General features: G+C 41.2%; 1 protein-coding gene across 5 annotated transcripts in view; it reads left to right on the top strand.

Moving 5' to 3' along the window:
- cux1b (cut-like homeobox 1b) overlaps positions 1 to 14081 on the top strand; it is a 66998-nt gene extending 52917 nt beyond the window's left edge. For 3 of the 5 annotated variants that reach the window (XM_034868071.1, XM_034868070.1, XM_034868072.1), the window contains 4 exons: positions 383 to 673; positions 817 to 1005; positions 2621 to 2885; positions 3299 to 9198. In XM_034868071.1, the coding sequence (XP_034723962.1) occupies positions 383 to 673; positions 817 to 1005; positions 2621 to 2885; positions 3299 to 3803 (1250 nt within the window). In that variant the 3' untranslated portion in view covers positions 3804 to 9198. Of the gene's footprint in view, positions 1 to 382; positions 674 to 816; positions 1006 to 2620; positions 2886 to 3298; positions 9199 to 9527; positions 9732 to 11622; positions 11736 to 11868; positions 11986 to 12113; positions 12198 to 12670; positions 12728 to 12824; positions 12906 to 13019; positions 13085 to 13221 lie in introns of those variants that run through there. The other 2 variants (XM_034868074.1, XM_034868069.1) reach the window with 2 other exon arrangements.
- The last annotated feature ends 4707 nt before the right edge of the window (positions 14082 to 18788 follow it).

Below are 18788 nucleotides of genomic sequence, written 5' to 3'. Positions count from 1 at the left end.
CTCTCTCTCTCTCTCTCTCTCTCTCTCTCTCTCTCTCTCTCTCTCTCTCTCTCTCTCTCTCTCTCTCTCTCTGGGGGTGTAAACAGCAGCTAATGTACACTGACAGCTCCTCATGACTGCTCTCTTCCAGCCTGCTGAGCTGCACAGCAGTGCTACACAGGCAGAGACAGGGAGATGAAGGAATAGGAGGAGGAAGCCAAAAAAGCTTCAAACTGAAAACTTAAGCACCTTTGCTGTTTGTTTAACAAGAATTAAATTAGTTGATGTAGTATGACTGAAGTCCCTCCGAACCCAGCAAGAAGAGGAGATGAAACCGTTTTCTTACATGGGGACAAGTCTTCTAACCTGTGTGATAATTCTCACCCTGTTTGTTCTCCTCAAACAGAGGGTACTCCCAAGACATCAGCAAGCTGCAGCCCTGCTCCAGAGTCACCCCTTAGCTCAGCTGAGGAGTCTGTCAACGGTCTTGCAGGGGATCCACTCGCTTCACAGTCCTCCAGTCTCAAACCTGCTTCTGAGGATCCCTCAGGTGGGGAGTCTCAGCCCGGTACCCCGCTGCCTCTTCCTGGTCATTCGGGTCTCAGCATCCAGGAAATGGTTGCAATGTCCCCTGAGCTTGATACTTACGCCATCACCAAGAAGGTTAAAGAGGTGCTGACGGATAATAACCTTGGTAAGAAACACAGGAAGTAGTCTCTGTGCGGTTTAGCTGGTCTTTCTCTTTCCCCTGTCCCTCCCCAATGATGAATTATTCAACCTTTCAATCAGTTCTCGGGAATGACCATTTCATTTCTGCTCTCTCTATCACCAAACCAGGCCAGCGTCTGTTTGGGGAGACTATCCTGGGTCTGACTCAGGGTTCTGTCTCAGACCTGCTGGCCAGGCCCAAACCCTGGCACAAGCTCAGCCTGAAGGGCAGAGAGCCCTTCGTACGCATGCAGCTCTGGCTTCAGGACCCACACAGTGTGGAGAAACTCATGGACATGAAACGCCTGGAGAAGAAAGGTGTGTAGTAAAAGCTCAGTGACGAGGAACAAATGCACACTCCATATAGAGCAACGGGCCTTCCAAAGTAATGAGCAAAAGACTCTGCTTAAGCAGGCCTTTACGTTATAAATATATTCACAAAAAAACACTAGAAGCAGCCTTTGAATTACACATGCACATCTGCACACACAATATCCTTTGTGCAGGACAGCAGAGCATGTTGTGCAGATCACAGTCATCTTGGTGTGATGTCAGTACCAATCAGGACTGCAGACATCACATACTGTATTAGATGTGACAGCTAGGGGACTGCCGGGGGCTTGCTTACTAACAGTCATCAGCACTCCTCTTCATCATCATCCTCATCATAATAATCACCAGTGTCTATAAGCTCGCATTTTTTTCATCATTTGTTAGCCCATAGCCTGTTCCATCACTCCATCATTCTTTGGACCTTTCTGTTTGCATGATGCGTTTGAGAATCGGCAAAGCCAAGAGGCGTCACCCTCCCTGCTGCCTCCCAGTGACCCCTGACTGCCCACTTGAAGCTCTCTCTGTAGAGAAGGGATACGCGTATTTGAACCTGCCAGTAGGCACAAGCGGCCACGATCCGTTTACCCTCCTGATACTTCAGGCTATGCACAAGAGCAAAAAAAGAAACCTGACCTTACACCAGTGTGTTTGGGATTTGGACGGTGGGGTTTCTCTCCAGTCAACTTTGTTTCAGATTATTGACCCCAAAGTAATGCGTCCAAATAGCAACAGGGAATAGTCCTGGCCGACAGCAGAGCCCAGAGGAAAGACATGGACCTAGTCTACAGTAACCATATTTGACCTCTCACCCTTTCGGTCCAAGCCTGCGAGGCAGCACACAACTTTCAGAGTGGTCTAACCTTGCTCTGAGGTTTTTTTTCTTCCTGGGACACTAATATATCTGGCAGGGTGTATTGGGGTTGAGAAAATGTCAACCTCATGTAAAGCTGCCATGAACTGTTCATTTTCAGCTGCTGGTGCCCCGAGTGAATGGTGGTGCATGTTTGCTTTAAAATGGAAGAGATGCATTTATTGTTCAAGTTCCTGAGAATGGTGATGGCACCACCTAGTGGCCGTAGAAGAGGATGGCCGGATTAGGTTTTAAAACAGTGTCCGAGGACAGTGTGTTTAATGCGGTTCTAATATAATGACATTTTTTCTTTGAAAGTGCCATTACAATATAGATAAGTGCAGGGCTGCAACTAATGCTTTTTTTTAACGCTGTTTATCATAATTGTTTGGTCTATAAAATGTATGAATTGTAAAAACAAATTCCATCAGTCCATTGTAACGACTTCAAATATCTTGTGTTGTATAACTCAATGTGAAAAAACATTAAGCAAAGAAGTGATTGTTTTTCTAATGGTATACTAATCTAAGAGTAGTCCACTAATTAACTAATAACTAATTAATAAATCTCCAGAACTAGGTTTATCCATTTTAGTTGTACTTAACATTAAGATTGCTTGTCAGAAGTCATTCTCATCGACAAAAATAAGCAGCCTCTTTAACTACTGTTGATATTTCCCATATTTATTGATGATATAAATGCAATTTCTGAGGTACTGATTTTCCCTTCTCGTTTTGTGTCACTGTTCAGCTTACATGAAGAGGCGGCTGAGCTCCTTGAGTGATAGCCATTCTGTCGACGTGGGTTTAGTGGGGCCGGATTACATCCAGGGCTCGCAGAGCCCGGGACAGCAGCACTTGAAGAAGGCCAGGGTGGTGTTAGGCCCCGAGGAGAAGGAGGCCCTGAAAAGGGCCTACCAGCAGAAGCCCTATCCCTCCCCCAAAACCATTGAGGAGCTGGCCTCCCAGCTCAACCTGAAGACCAGTACTGTCATCAACTGGTTCCATAATTACAGGTCAGTGTTTGGAAAAGACACACTTATATTAATATTAGTATATTATTAGAATATTGACTCATGTTCTTCAAGGGGCATTTGAGATAATTAAAGCACTTCTAATTCCATTTCCATAAAGCAGTATTTTTGTCTCTTGTAATTTTTTTTATAGAAATTAATTTTTAGTTTTGCAGTTCAAAACCTTATCTGTGTAGAAGCGAGTTTTCTAGAAAGGTTTTTGCATTTGACTACTAATAGATCATGTTGTATTGTTAAATAAATGGGCATTGTCTAAGGAAGGGCTTTTGTTGCTTCCCTGTTCTCATAAAAGAACATCAGTGCACTCATACAATATTTTGATGTAAGTCAAATGCGTCTGACAAGTTGAATTTCAGGATTTGAGTAGCGTGACTGAACCCATGTGTCTCTACTAGGTCACGTATCCGACGAGAGCTCTTCATAGAGGAGATCCAGGCAGCTGGAGGGTTAGGGCCTGGCAGTGAGGGGGGCTCCCCTTCCCTTCGTGGGTCCAAATCAGGAGAGGGGGACAGCTGCGATGGGACAGAATCTGAGGGCACAGTGGAGACACGCCAGGGAGTGGGCATTGGCCTCGAGGATCACAGAGGAGCATGCAAAGACGACATGGAGGTCGAGTCTGAGGCAGGGGGCTCTAATAACTCCCCTGACCAGCTAGACTGCACCACCTCGGGCTTTGCCGGGCCGGGCTCCAGCTGTGGACAGGGTGGACTAGGGCTCTTCAGCCTCACAGAGGCATCCTCCAGTGGCTCTGCCTCTAGTACTAACATCCCAGCCTCTGGCCCTGCCAGAAACCCCAGGGACAACAATCTGCGCAAGAAGAAAGCAGCCAATCTCAATAACATCATCCACAGGCTGGAGAAGGCTGCTAGCAAAGAGGATCCCTCAGAGTGGGAGTTCTAGCTCCCCCTGACCATCCTTCATCCCTCTTGTTTCATAACCTCACAACCTCTAACCTTGGACCCCTCCTGCTCTGTTCCAGTTGGAGAGTGGACACAGCCAAAGTCAAGCTCAGCAGCCATTTTTATTACATAAAAGCTTTCCGAAAAGAGGAAAGAAACAAAGAGTGGTTGGCAAAACCCTTAAAAAGAAGATTAACTGAATACCTAGAAGAACAAAAAATAAGAGAACTTACGTGTCTCTCTGTTTTTTTTTTTTTTGTAAACTGAGTTTTGTTTTTGTACTGAGAAAAGCACTTAGCCGTCCTGCTGGCCTCCGGCCCTGCTGTACCTCCCCCAATCACCAGCCACTGGTGCACCAGACTGGTTAGTCCTGAGCTGGGGTCTGACCCACAGCTGGGGTTGAAACCTGGACTCCGTAACACAGGCAAGGCCTGACACAGCAGCTGTCACAGTGATAGACACTGATAGATGATAGATAGAGACAGGAACTCTCTTACAAGAACTCTCAATTTCTTAAAGGAGATTTTTTTCCGCTCTTCTTCTCACCTCCCAAGTGTCCACAAACCTCCCCTCACTCAGTGAGACGCCTCATTTTTCACACTGTAGAGTGACTGTTACAAACCCTTTGCCTTTTTCACTCACTGCGTGTGTGTGTGTGTGTGTGTGTGCGTGTTTGTATGTTAGGGGTTGTGTCAGTGTGCACCTGTTTGTTTGTGTATGTGTATACACACCCCAAAATGGTGTGTAAGTGTGCGTGTTCTCTTCTCAATGGCAGCATGTTTTCTTTTTAATCTCACTCCTACACTCTTAAGAGGGTAGTGGATGGCCTGCCGGCTGTGCTGCCATGGTTACTGATGTAAGAGAGGTGAACTTTGACCCGTTGTGTCCCATATCCTATCCTGCTGACAGCCATGTGATGGCCAGAAGGATCTCTAATTCCTCACAAACACACGCACTCATCTGAAGAGGAAGGATGGAGGGAACCCTGTTTTTGCCTCCTTAAACCCTTCCTTTAAGGATGAAGGATGATCTCTTTTTTTTGATATTGCAATTTGGTTGCCAATAAGAGATTGCACAGTCTATTGACTCTAAAGAGTACAAAATAGGGAATTTTAGAAAACACTTTTAATTAGTACAAAATAAGAACAGAAAATAAGAGAATAACAAGTTGCTGTTTTAAAAAAGAAAAAAAAGAACAATTAGAATGGTATAATGTTGCGTTGTTGAAATACGATACAACAAATTCACGTAGTACTGTGGCTGTCTGACATGGTGATACTATACGTGTCTTGTTGTTTTGGGTTGTGCACGTCACAGCTTTTCACCCAGCACTGGACCTGCTGGGTGCGCGAGTGTGTCTGCACCACCGACATATTTACTCTGTTCACAAGCATCTTTTTATAGGCCAAATCAGGAAGAGTGTGTGTGTATGTTTGTCTCGATCTCTCTCTCTCTGTGTGTGTGTGTGTGTGTGTGTGTGTGTGTGTGTCTTGTGTGCATTTGTATTTGCCTGCATGTGCTCAGGGTCGAGGTCAATTCACTCAGAATTAAATTTAAGAAGTAGATCATGAACAATGAAATACCTGACTGAAAAAAAAAGTGTTTTTAGTGAATAAATCGCAATGTAGAGGACTTGATAAATCTGTACTTTTTGTTGATTGCCGTCAAAGTGAATTCACCCCAACCCTGGTGTGAGTAGTTACCACTCTCCTCCAGTCTATCCTGTATCCAGGGATGTTTTGCATTGAATTCTACTGTATACACTACAAATTATAAGGCATATCACCTCCTCCCTGTCTCACACAAGCCCTCAGTGCCTGTCAGCCTACTGCCTCCCCTTTGTGTGTGCGTGTTGTGTGTCTGTGTGTGTGTGCACACGTCTGCGTGGGTGCATGTACACATGCCTGTCAATACATGCGTGTGCACAGGTGTGTGCGATTGAGGAGTGTCCAGTGTTTCCAATGAGTGGGGTCATATTTCGTATCTACTTGCACACACTACTAGTGCACAACTGACACCCTTCTTTAAGCTGTTTGATGCGTTACCATTACATTAATCTTTCACAAAGTAGTGTAATACTATGATTTACTGTAGCTTGGTTTTATTGCTATTTTGCATTTATAGTTTGGTTTTTATTCTGCTTATTTATAGGTGCTGTATTTTTCATTTAATGTCTTATCATTTGAGTTGTCTATTTTATAAGGGATTATACTGTTCCTGAGGGCAAGTAACATTTTTATTAGACATATAGACTGCCGGCAGTATTGGTTAATATTTACAAAGATGTACTAGTTCTCATTTGTTTGTATATTCATGAATCCTAAAGTTTAGTGTCATTTCAATAGCTTTGAAATATTGTGTTTGCTACAGTTCATGCTCCCGTAAGCATTAAGCTTTTACCATAACAGTTATGCTCTTAAATTGCTAGCTAGAATCAAAGGACATATCAAGATCAGTGAATATATGATGGCATATCTCTTTTTCTGTTTTCTGTCCTCCGATTATATTTTTGGCTGTTTCTTGGGCAAGCCCAACACTAACTCTCGGCAGGGCACGCAGCTTTCTTTAGATAGAGTTCGCCCCTCGGTTCTCACATTTACATAATGTACAGGTCCAAACGTATACACTTTGTCAAATAGGTCAAATGAAATTACCTAAACTTGAAAACGCAAGTTAACTCAAAAGAGGTCATATCTGCCAAATTGAGATTAGAGAAGTGTACCAGCTAGCAGGGGTGCTACGCCAGATTGAACAGATAGCCAGCCTATGATTATGCAGAATTTATATTGCAGTCCATTGAAAGAAAGAAAAAAGAAGCACTTATTAGGCTCTTTTTTTGAAGACTTAGTTGGGACAGGGTCTGTAAACACTACAACAGAGTACGATCCCGGGATCCTGGGAAATGTTTGCCTTTTTTAAAAGTGGTTGTGAACCAAGCACAGACTCTTCTCTGCATCCGAACACTAAAATTTATACATAAGATAGCTGTGCCCATGTTTTCATGATAAACTGTAATCCTATACAGAAGCTTCTTATTTCAAACTGAACTGAAATGGCCATTGTCCTGTACAGTTGTACATATTATAAGTAAACACCTGCCTTGGTTTCTATCCAGAATCTCCTCAGTCCATCCTTAAGCCTTCCCTTTCCCGGAATGTACATCCAGATATATTGGCAGCCTGTCAAAAGATCCTGATAACCTCATTGCACTGTATTAAGATGCATTAATTTAAATTGGATTTGCCAGTGTATCGAATAATTGTAAACAATTCTCAAACATTGGCGCTTCCTGTGGACGACTGATGTGAAACATCTGTTTTCTGCAGAGTACTTAAGGTTTCTTATGCCTTCTGTTGGACTGCTTGGATTGGAAAACCATGGTATGTTTAATGGGAATGAACAGCTACTGTAAAGTATATAAGCACTTAACCCATTTGCCATTTTATAGCCAGATCCATCAACTCCCATAATCCATGTGAGATCATCAGATTTGTGCCTTTAACTGCCAAGCAGGGCACCAAACTAGTGATGTCATTAGATGTAGATGATTTCACCCAATTTGTTCAAAATAAATCCCACATCTCGACCCAGATTAATTTCTCATAAACCTCATATTGGTACTTAAAAGTCAACTTTTTCTCAGCTCTCTGGAGAGGGTTGTATATAATTCCTGGAGTGCAGTGGAAGAGTAAAAGGAGAAAAACAAGCTTGTGTATTCTTATGACCGACCTGCAGACACTTATTGGTCCGGGTCTTATTGCAGAGGGTTGTTTTCCCACAATGCATTTCTTACGTTGTACATAAACTTAACTAGCAGCGAAAGGCCAGAGCATTGAATGAAGGAGGAAGCATGCAGAAACAGCGTACACTGTAATAACACTGAATTTATCCATAGGGCATTTTGTATTTTTCTGTTTGTGTCAGGTTTGCTGTGACATTAATAATGGCACTACAGGTATTGATAATGACGTGTGCCAATTCTAATGGTTATTTGGAAAAGAGACGTGTAAATACAGTCAATCAAGTAGCTTTTGATTCACTATTGTCACAGTATGCTTTTGTTTGAAGGCAGGAGGAGAGAAGGGACGATTCAGGACTTTTCCATGATCCACAGATATTTTTCTACAAATTTAAATCAGATGATTCTATACACTGTTGAATAACATTGTAAAGGTGTAACAGATGCTGTATATCATATCATGTTTTCTGAAGTCGTAAAGCTTTACTGTATGATCTGTTGAAGTAGTGGTTGTTCATTTGACATATTAGTTGTAATGGAAGCCCGAACAGCAGCACTGGTCACCATATTCAGGAAAAAAAAAAGAAAGAAAGAAAGGAAAAACCTCAGATGTTTTTTGTAATACTTTTAGAATATATCTTATGAAGTTGGTTTTGTAAGGAAACACATTGCGAATCAGTGGTGCTGTATGCATAGCACACTCAGTAATACATACACACGTAATACAGCACAATACACTCATCCTTTTGGAGAAAAAGCAAAACAAAAAGCTCCACTTTACTTGCGTGCTTTTTATGTTTTTTTTTCCGCTCTCACAATGGCTCCAGCTAATTTTTAAGTCTTAACCATTTCCTCTTATCTCTTCAGTTATTTCACGCTTGACTGAACCATTTTCAACACCCAGAGATCAACTCTGGAGTGACAAACACAGTGAATTCAGTGAATGCTCGCAAGACTTTAAAGAGGAAGCAAAAAGCCAAATAGTGTAGTAGATATCCACTTCTGTTGAAAGGTTGCTGACAGTTTTCTGAATGTTGCTACCTTGTGTCGTCGCTTCAGTTCACCCATAGCTTAAACCACAGTGTAGTCTGACAACCAAATGATCTGGGGAGATCTTCACCCCCGCACCCCACCCCCGTCCTTTTGGAAAGCTTTAAGATGCTTGTTGAGGCTTTAGCGAGTTCAGAGTGTTTTTAGATGATTTTTCCAACCTTGTCATCAACAATGTGGAAGTAATAATTCTCATAACTTCTCCCACTGCTTATTTTGTGAGTGAGTGTGAGTGTGTGTGTGTGTGCGCGTACATGTGTGTGTTGTAGTACAAAAGGCTGCATGACTGTAAAGGGATGGTTAAGATGTTTTTTGAAAGTGGTTTCCCTAGCACTTCTGTCACTCCTGAGATGCTTTTCTCCTTTTTGGGGTCTCCCTTCCTTTCGTTTTTCCTCATGTATCATTGTTTCTTTATCTTTCTATTTACTAAACGTATCATGTTGTTTGTTCTCAGCACTGTAAAACAGTCCCTTCTACAACATTGAAAAGCAATATCACTGTATGAAACGTTCACAATGTATTTGTTATGATTGACATTTGATTCATCATCATTATTATTCACATGCACCCTAGGTGTGATAATTGAAGTAAATCTCTTTTATACAAATACTAAAAGTGTGCGGTGGTAGTTTTCTTTATTTTTTTTCTTTTGTCAAAAGTCTTGTTGGAGATGCACTTTGGTGAACACATGGATGGTGAAATAAGTATTCTCAGAGAAAGAGCTCAGTTAGAAAGCCAGGGAAGCCTCAGGAAGTAGAGAGTGTGTAGCAGTAATCGGGGGTGGGGGGGGGGTTCAGTCATGTTGTGGATTTTGGACTGCTTCTGCCATTTACAGCCTCCACAGGTGAGTTATTTTGCAAACTATAAATAATATCTAAAGACAAACAAGAAAACAAGAAAAATCGACACGTTTTCTTTCCGCTCTGCCCTCAACAGGCCGTTACACAGAGTTGCAGATGGAGTTTTCGGCTGCAGTGCGAATCAGCGCGGAGCAGAAGGAGCTGATCCTGAAGCTGGAGCACGACCTCAGCACCATCCAGACCATGTCCTCCATTACGCGCCCCGATGCTGACGGGTCAGAGGTCAGCAACATGGAGAACATCCCAGAGCCGATCAAAGAGGCCTCTGCAATGTTCGCCGGTATGTCCCTAGAATCGTGTTGTTGTTTTTGTTGTGATCTGTGCTATGCAGTGCACACAGAATTTAGAATGATGTACTCATTTTATTAAAGTATAGTTTATTTAAATACCAACCTTTAATTTAAGGTTCACACAGAAAGCAAAGTTCATTTTCCCCAAACGGCCAGTCTACTTTATCCACTGTACAGATGTTAGCTGCGAGCTGGCTAGCAACAGGCACACACACTGTCAGCGGGAGTGTATGCATACTGTATGTCTTTCTCTTCAGCTCAGCCGCCGACGGAACTCATCAGAAAATACATTTTGGAAGTTTATGAAGCAGTTTCATTAAGCCCTGGCTTAATCAAATGTCTTGCTCAAGCGTAGACATTTTCAGCTTGTGTTCAATTTGTGTCTGATCCCGTCTTTACATCCGTTGTGACAAATGACGTGCTCTCAGGAGAGATAATGTTCCATCAAGACAACCCCCGCCTAATGAAATTAATTTGTATGATGGTATGATTTGTATGTTGTTTTGAATGAATCAACCAGCTTTGAGGCTTGTGTGAAATGTCCACACTGAAAAGTCGTGAATGTGGTATCAGTCCTCTCGGAAGTCTCTGACTTGCAGACAGCCCTACTTGATATTATGTCGTTTCAGTTTAAAAACGGCAAACCAACCTGATTAGAGCAATTTTAGTGTTTTATGCATTCATTAGAGTGAGACTGACGCAGCCAATCTGCAAATAAAACGGCTAATAGCATCAAATCTAAGCCCCAAATATATAGTTTACCGTTTTAAGTATTGTTCATCATATAACATGACAAAATATCCATGTTACATTTTTTTTTTTTATCGGTAACAAGCATCGGGCAATATACTGAAACCATTTTTTTTAAACTCTGCATACAGTCATTACCCACATGCACCTTGGCAAGGACGTTAACCTTACCTCCAAAACTCCCTCAGACCACCGTCACACTTTATTTAGCATGTCTCAAACAAGCTCGCCGGACCAAAGCATCGGAAACACCTCTGACAGAAAGCAGACATAATCACTCATAACATAACTGACCTAAAAACACTAACAACAGAGAGCATTACCAATGATGAACTTTCAAGTTGGAATGATTTTCCACATAAATCAGTATTTCATTATAGAATAAACATAACACCTTTTACTTTGACTATTCTAAATTCTGTCTTACAAGAATAAATCTGAAATGGGGTTCAGTATACTTTATTTTCCATATCTGTGCATATATACACTACCGGTCAAAAGTTTGGGGTCATTTACAAATTTCCATATCACTCCAATACAGACAGAATATCAGCTGATCTAAGTGGGTGGCTGATTTTTAATGCAATATTGGAGAACCATTGTGCAATTATGTAACAACATAATGTAATCTGAAACTGCTGCCCTGGTTAAAAAACAATGCAACTGATCTCACATGGTATTCTGTCTATAATGGAGTGCAATGGAAATTTCTAAGTAACCCCAAACCTTTGTTTGTTTGTGTGTGTGTGTGTGTGTGTGTGTTTGTATGTGTGTGTGTGTACTATGAGTGTTCTAGTCCACCCTCTCCTGCCACAAGTTGTCATCATCATATCTTACGTCTTCTCTTTCATCTGAAATCAGCTCTTTTGAATGATTAATATGTCATTTTATTGTAAATATTCTGCTAAGATTTTCTAGATTCATTTAAATAAGGTTCCTGCAGGAATGCACAATACTCTGCAGATACATAGGGTTTTGAAGGTGATGATTTACAGTTTGGTCCACATAGACTTCTGTTTTGCTTGACAATGGAACTTGAGTTTCGACCAATGCATGTTAGCCATTGGAAAAAAAACTGTGATTGACAAAGTAAATTATAAGTTTTTTTTTTTTTATCTGTGGTACCTTCAGGTTTAGGCGTAGGCCCCCATCCGGAGCTTCCTCAAGGCCAGATGGACTCTCTGCTCTCCATCATCTCCAGCCAAAGGGAGAGGTTTCGCTCCCGCAATCAGGAGCTGGAAGCTGTGAGTCACAATCTTACACACACGCACACGCACAAACACACACACACACACACACACACAGAGGTACACTGTATTCCTGTGTCTTTTTCTGGGAGAACTCATTTCTCATTTGTGTTTTCTCCGTCCCCTGCAGGAGAATCGCTCCATGCAGCAGACCATGCAGGCACTGCAGAATGAGCTGGACAGCCTGAGAGCAGACAACATCAAACTCTACGAGAAAATCAAATTCCTGCAGAGCTATCCTGCCAAAGTGCGTCTGTTTGTGTGTGCATGAATGTACTCTACATGGGTGACATTGTTGTTTCTTACATCTTTTTTCTTTTTTTATCTGAACCCTGAAATATTTTGCCGTATAATTTAGATGTATGTGTTTTCTAGGCTGGAGGTAGTGATGACACTGTGATGCGCTACTCCTCCCAGTACGAGGAGAGACTGGATCCGTTTGCTTCCTTCAGCAGGAAGGTACAAGTCACACATCTTCAAAACACACACATACACATTACACTCGGCAGCTATTTTCATATACTGACATTTCAAGCTCTCCGTTTTCAAAAATAACATCTTGCACAGCTCTCAGTTTTCAAAAAAAGTGTTTGTTGACACCTACCGTGTATCAATGCCATCAAGAGCATGCCAAACTTGTAGGGGGCGGTGTAACAAGAAGCTTAATCTCTTGTTAGCCATCAGAATCCCGAAAATAGCAACACAACAATGAATAACTTCCTCTCTCTTCTCTTCCTCACTTCCTCTGCTGCCTAAACCTACGTTTGTCTCAGTTTACATGCAAACGAAGATTTCCAAAATCTCCACTCTGGCCGGAGTTTTTAGAAGGACTCGTTTTCAGAAGCAAATTCTCCGTTTGCATGTAAACGAAGGGCAATGTCTCAGTTTCATTTAATTATTTTTTTTATTGAAGCCTACATCTCTGTTTGCAGGAGCGTCAGCGCCGATACCTGAGCCTCAGCCCCTGGGACAAAGCTACTCTGAGCCTGGTAACACTCAAACACACTCACACACACACACACACACACACACACACTGCGTTTGGTTCAACCTCTTGACTAATTATTCTGTTTTTGTGTCTCTCAGGGTCGTGTGATTCTCTCCAACAAGGTGGCGAGGACTGTTGCGTTCTTCTACACCCTGTTCCTGCATTGTTTGGTCTTCCTGGTGGGTTTTCTTTCATCCCATTTGGAGCTCCTGATACAACATTAATAACCTTGTGTCATACACTTCAGGGATCTCTTAACCGTTCACTGTGATTTTTGGCGGGGGGGTTTCCAGGTGCTGTACAAGACCGCCTGGAGCGAGAGTATCGGCAGAGACTGCTCTGCCTTCTGCGCTAAAAAGTGAGCTGTTCATCCTCCAGTGGGCTGTGAATCTTGAACATTTATAACATCCCATCGCATATGAATTTCCATTTTGATCACATTAGCAAGTACCTGATGCAGGTTTGTAATCGTCTTAATTTCTCTCTTACTCCCAGGTTCTCTGACCACCTCCATCGTTTCCATGAGAACGAACAAAACCTTTAAGCTGGTTCTACATTCAGCAGCAGCATGCATATCAACCTGAGCAACCTGCTCATGAAGACGGAGCTGTACTTTAATTCTTGCAGTGGCTAATATCTCCACTAGGGGGCGGTTGAGGGCTGTAAACCGTAAATCAAACAGTTTATTGATTCAAAAAGAGGTTCTTTTCAATTCTAGATTCTTGATCTAAGTTGCAATTAATGTATAAGTCAAGCAAAACTATAACTTGCTTCTTATACTCTTAACTTAAACTAATTAATCACATAATAAACATTATGTAATCTGTGCTCCTGTTGCAGTATGAAATGAAGTTACCAAAGGGACCACATTATTAGGGTCGTGGTGTGTTTTTATTTTTGGGTTTAGCTGGAATTTAGAATAAATAGATCATTTAATCAATAAAGACAAAGTGGGTATAAGACTAGCTAATATGGTTAACATTATAATTTACGTTTGATTGGAGAGTGGACTGTAAAAGGTGGGTTATTAGTGGTCATTTGAAGAATAATGGTGGTGGAACAATATATTCAGTAGGGATACGTTTACTTTGTCATTCCTCTGAGTTTAGACCTATAGGATTGATTAATTGGTAAGTATAGTCTTTAATAAATCTTTGGCGCAGAAGTCCCCTTGTTACTGTTAGTTGCTATTAAGAGATCAAAGGATTGAGACGCGAGGGTCTGCAGCAGCAACACAATAATGGTTACTGAGTCGATCATTCTCCGAGTCAGATTACTGTCCATGTTTACCTGCTTCCTTACTTCCTTTATGACTGGCATTGCGTATATATTCCAAATAAAGACTATGCAGTAATTGTTCTTGTATCAATTTTATTTAAAAGGGTGTCATTCTGAGAAGTGAGTAATGGTGAAGATGGCAATATAAGGATACTTTCATGTTGGGTTGACACTTTGAGCCTGAGCCTAGCATCTGTTAATGAGAATGGTTTTGCACTTTGCAGCAAGGTTGTATTTTATTTGCTGTTTGGGGATAAGTGTGTGTTTTTGGTTCAAGCCTACTTTTTTTGTGGCTGACAGTGTGGCAGACGCCACATGCATCAATGAGCCACACTCTTGCACTGTGTGTAACGGGTTCCTATGTATAAAGATGAATATGGGCACTGTAGTTTATTATTATCAATCCCACTTACACAGTCCTGCTGCTGAAGCTAGGCAACACAATCAGCATCAAATGTGTATCAATAAGCAGCAATAGTCCCTAATAACGATTTACTACTATTTTTTTTTTTTAAAGATTGTTTTTGGGGTGTGTTGAGCCTTTTATTTCCACAGGAGAGATGAAGACATGAAAGGGGGGAGAGAGAGGGCCGCAGGTCGGAGTGAAACCTGCGGCCGCTGCATCAACGAGTAAACTTCTATATATGTGTGCGCCTGCTCTACCAGCTGAGCTAACCCGGCCACGCCTGGTTTAGTAATGTTTTAAACTACTGCAGTGCCTGGGTTTTTAGGAACTTTTAAAAATATAAGTATATGGTTTTATTTATTTAATTTTTTTGTCTTAAGTAGGAATGAATGGACTGAGAGTCCCAGGTAGTCTTGAGTCACAGTTAACACACTCTGTATGGGATTTTTTGACAAAATATTGAATTACATCAGCCTTACCCTTTAAAGAAACAGCAATACAGTAGTCTCTTACATATATTATGATGGGAAAGAGACAAATGTGGGCTGATATTGAGCACTTGGTGAGGAAAGATCTGTTTAACAGCTGAACCAAGAGGAGGATGAAGGGGAAGCGACTGACTGACTGCCTGCTCTGAAACACACACACACACACACACACACACACACGTTATAAATGTGCTGATCTGTATTCAAGCCTCTGCAGTCCCACTGATAGCTGCCTGCATTTGACTATGACTGAATTTGACTGCATTTTTCATGAGAGCCTCCTCTTCAAGAGCACCTCAGCTCACAGCCATTAAAGAGTAACACGACTGACAGACCACACACACACACACACACACACACTACTCCACTTTCCCCTCTATCTTAAGCCCCTTTTTTCTTCTCAAATACAGCAGACTCTGATCTATCTTAGCACAATTACAGCCTCATTCTTCCCTCCGGAGCCCCATTCACCTTTAACCCCAAACCTTGGATTTACACAACTTTAAACTTCCCATGTTCTCCATCTCTCTTTCCTCCACATCCTTCGCCTCCGCTCCTCCAGCTGCCCATCGACCGCTCCATAAATATTAACAACCTCCATCTGTGGAATAACAAAAGTCTCCAGTAACCCTATTGGCCTCAGGTTATTTTTACTGCAGGGGAAGGGTCACTTCAGGTGGACTGATCTTTGGTCAAAGAGCTTCCTTTAATGACCTCACATTGGATGTGTCAGCACTATTAATGTTTATTTTGAAGCAGTTCTAAGGGGCAAATGTCATCCTGTTATGTAGGAGTGCATTATCTGAATATTTCTTTCATGGAATTTTCATTTCCATTATGGGTTCAGCAGGGGGCAGTAAAGTTATGCTTTAATATGAATATGAATTATTTAGCTGACTCCTGACTGTAGTCCCTCTTGTCTGTGTCTGCAGCTTCCTCCTGCATCGCCTAATCCGTTTTCCCTACTGTGTTTATTTTATGGCAATTAACATCATGTTTTTGTGTTCTGTTTTAATTTGTGTGAACAGATGTGTTGTCCGACGGTGAAGCCATTGACCCAACTGATAGCGTTAAACGGAAACAAGGAGCTTTTCAGGGCTGCAACTAACTATTCTTTTCTTTTTCGATTCATTGATTTGTTGTTTTATCTATAAAGAGCCATGGTGACATCCTCAAATTATTGATGTCTGGAAAACAAACACTAAGAACTCATATAATATTTCTTGGACTTCGGGCATTTAATCACACAAGGAGGAGTTTATGTTCTACATTTCCATGTTTTTTTCTAGATGTTATCTGGTATTTGTATTTGTTCCATGGTTGGATTTAGGCAGAAACTAAGGACATTCAGTTAATATAAACATGTTTAGTTTGCTCCACCGGAATTGCATGTGTGATACATCCAAAGATTGTTAAGAAAAAAGGACATTGGCAACAACAACAACAAAAAAATATTTTATTTTTTATCTAGGGGAGCAAACCTGTCCAGACCCCTTGTAGTGCTGACACTGCTTTAAACTATACTGTATATAGAGAAAGTTTGGGCACCCCAGGTAAAAAGTTGTATTAATGTGCATAGAGAAGTCAAGAAAAAAGATAGAAAAATCTCAAAGGCATCAAATGACAGATTAAACATTTGTATACTATGTCACAAAACGTTAGATTTTATTTCCATCATTTACACTTTCAAAATAAAAGAAGAAAAAAAAATGGCATCTGCAAAATTTTGGGCACCCTGCAGAGTTTATAGCATGAGTCGCCCCCTTTGGAAAGCTGAGAGCTGACAGTGTCATGGATTGTTCTCAATCATTGTCCGGAAAGACCAGGTGATGTCAATCTTAAGGTTTTAAATGCCCAGACTCATCTGACCTTGCCCCAACAAAGCAGTCTAAACAGTTGTCTAGAAAACTGAAACTGAAAATAGTTGATGCTCACAAAGCAGGAGAAGGCTATAAGAAGAGAGCAAAGTGTTTTCAGATGCCGATATCCTCTGTTCGGAATGTAATTATGAAATGGCCGTCATCAGGAACAGTGGAAGTTAAAGCAAGATCTGGAAGAGCAAGAAAAATATCAGACAGAACAGCTTGCAGGATTGTTAGAAAAGCAAGTCAAAACCCATGTTTGACTGCACGATCTATCCAGAAAGACCTGGCAGACACTGGAGTTGTAGTACACCATCCCACTATAAAGAGATACTTGTACAAACATAGTCTTCATGGAAGAGTCATCAGAAGAAAACCTCTTCTACGTCCTCAACACAAAAATCAGCGTTTGAAGTTTGCAAATGAACATATAGACAAGCCTGATATACTGTGGAAACACGTTCTGTGGACCAATGAGGTTAAAATAGAACTTTTTGGCCGGAATGAGCAAAGGTACGTTTGGAGAAGAAAGGGCACAGAATTTTATAAAAAGAACCTCTATCCTCTAACTGTTAAGCATGGGGATGGAGCAATCATGCTTTGGGGTTGTATTGCTGCCAGTGGCACAGGGAACATTTCACAAGTAGAAGAAAAAATGGATTCAATAAAATTTCAGCAAATTTTTGGACGTTAACTTGATGCCATCTGTGAAAAAGCTGAAGTTTAAGAAAGGACGGCTTCTACAAATGGATAATGATCCTAAACACACCTCAAAATCCACAGTGGATTACATCAAGAGGTGTAAATTTAAGCTTTTGCCATGGCCTTCACAATCTCCTGACCTCATCATAATTGAAAATCCATGGATAGACCTTTAAAAGAGCAGTGCGTGACAGACAGCCCAGAAATCTCAAAGAACTGGAAGACTTTTGGAAGGAAGAATGGGTGAAGATACCTCAAACAAGAATTGAAAGACTCTTGGCTTGCTACAAGAAGCGTTTCCAAGCTGTGATACTTGCCAAAGGGGGCAGTACAAGGTTTTAACTTTTGCAGACGCCATTTTCTTTTCTGTTATTTTGACAGTGTAAATGATGAAAATAAATTCTAACTTTTTGTGACATACTATACAAATGTCTAATCTGTCATTTGATGCCTTTTGGAGATTTTTCCATCTTTACTTGGCTTCTTTATGCACAAATCTTTACCTGGGGTGCCCAAAGCCATACTGTGTGTGTGTGTGTGTGTGTGTGTGTGTGTGTGTGTGTGTGTGTGTGTGTGTGTGTGTGTGTGGATATACATACATACACACACATAGGCTAAAGTTGATTAAAAAGAAAACATCTTTCGAAAATTGATCTTAATGCCTAAATTAAAAAAATTAGGAAACTCCTCATTTTAAAATGTCCTTTTAAGGACACCACTTTTCCTTGTGAATGAATATCTTATTGTAAGTAAACGTTCTTCCTTAAAATACAGGGAGCATAACTATAGACACCCATATATTAAATTCCCATACAGGCAGTTAATTTTTATTTTTGAAGTACCAGTTATTTCATGGATCTCATTAAAATAGCTGGAACCAAAGAATGTTTGGCTTTTTTGATTCATAGGTGACAATTGATAAAATGATGTTGTTTTTTTTGTCAATCAACCGATCATGTCCTAAATGAATAACATTTTTTCAGTTCCAGCAGTTTCAAGTGGAGCCTGTGGAGCTGCAGATCAGAAGTGTTATGTAAACACTTCATATGAATCCTGCTTAAGCTTGGCAAGCGAGATGTTTTCCTCCCAGACATCCCTCCCATTCAGAGGCATCCTGTTCATTCACTTCATATGTCTGTGAAGCTCTCATTCAGCGCATTCATAGAACCAACTCACCCTTCAGGATTTTTCTCCTTTGTGTCGCTAAGTAACTTAACTTAGACCATAAACTGCAGAGGACTGTTGCATGGATACTGTGTGTGTGTGTGTGTGTGTGTGTGTGTGTGTGTGTGTGTGTGTGTGTGTGTGTGTGTGTGTGTGTGTGTG

This window comes from Etheostoma cragini, chromosome 3 (genome assembly GCF_013103735.1).
Source record: "Etheostoma cragini isolate CJK2018 chromosome 3, CSU_Ecrag_1.0, whole genome shotgun sequence".
Classification (NCBI taxonomy): domain Eukaryota; kingdom Metazoa; phylum Chordata; class Actinopteri; order Perciformes; family Percidae; genus Etheostoma; species Etheostoma cragini.
The sequence above is the reverse complement of the archived record's forward strand: the minus strand, read 5'-3'. Positions and strand labels throughout refer to the sequence as shown.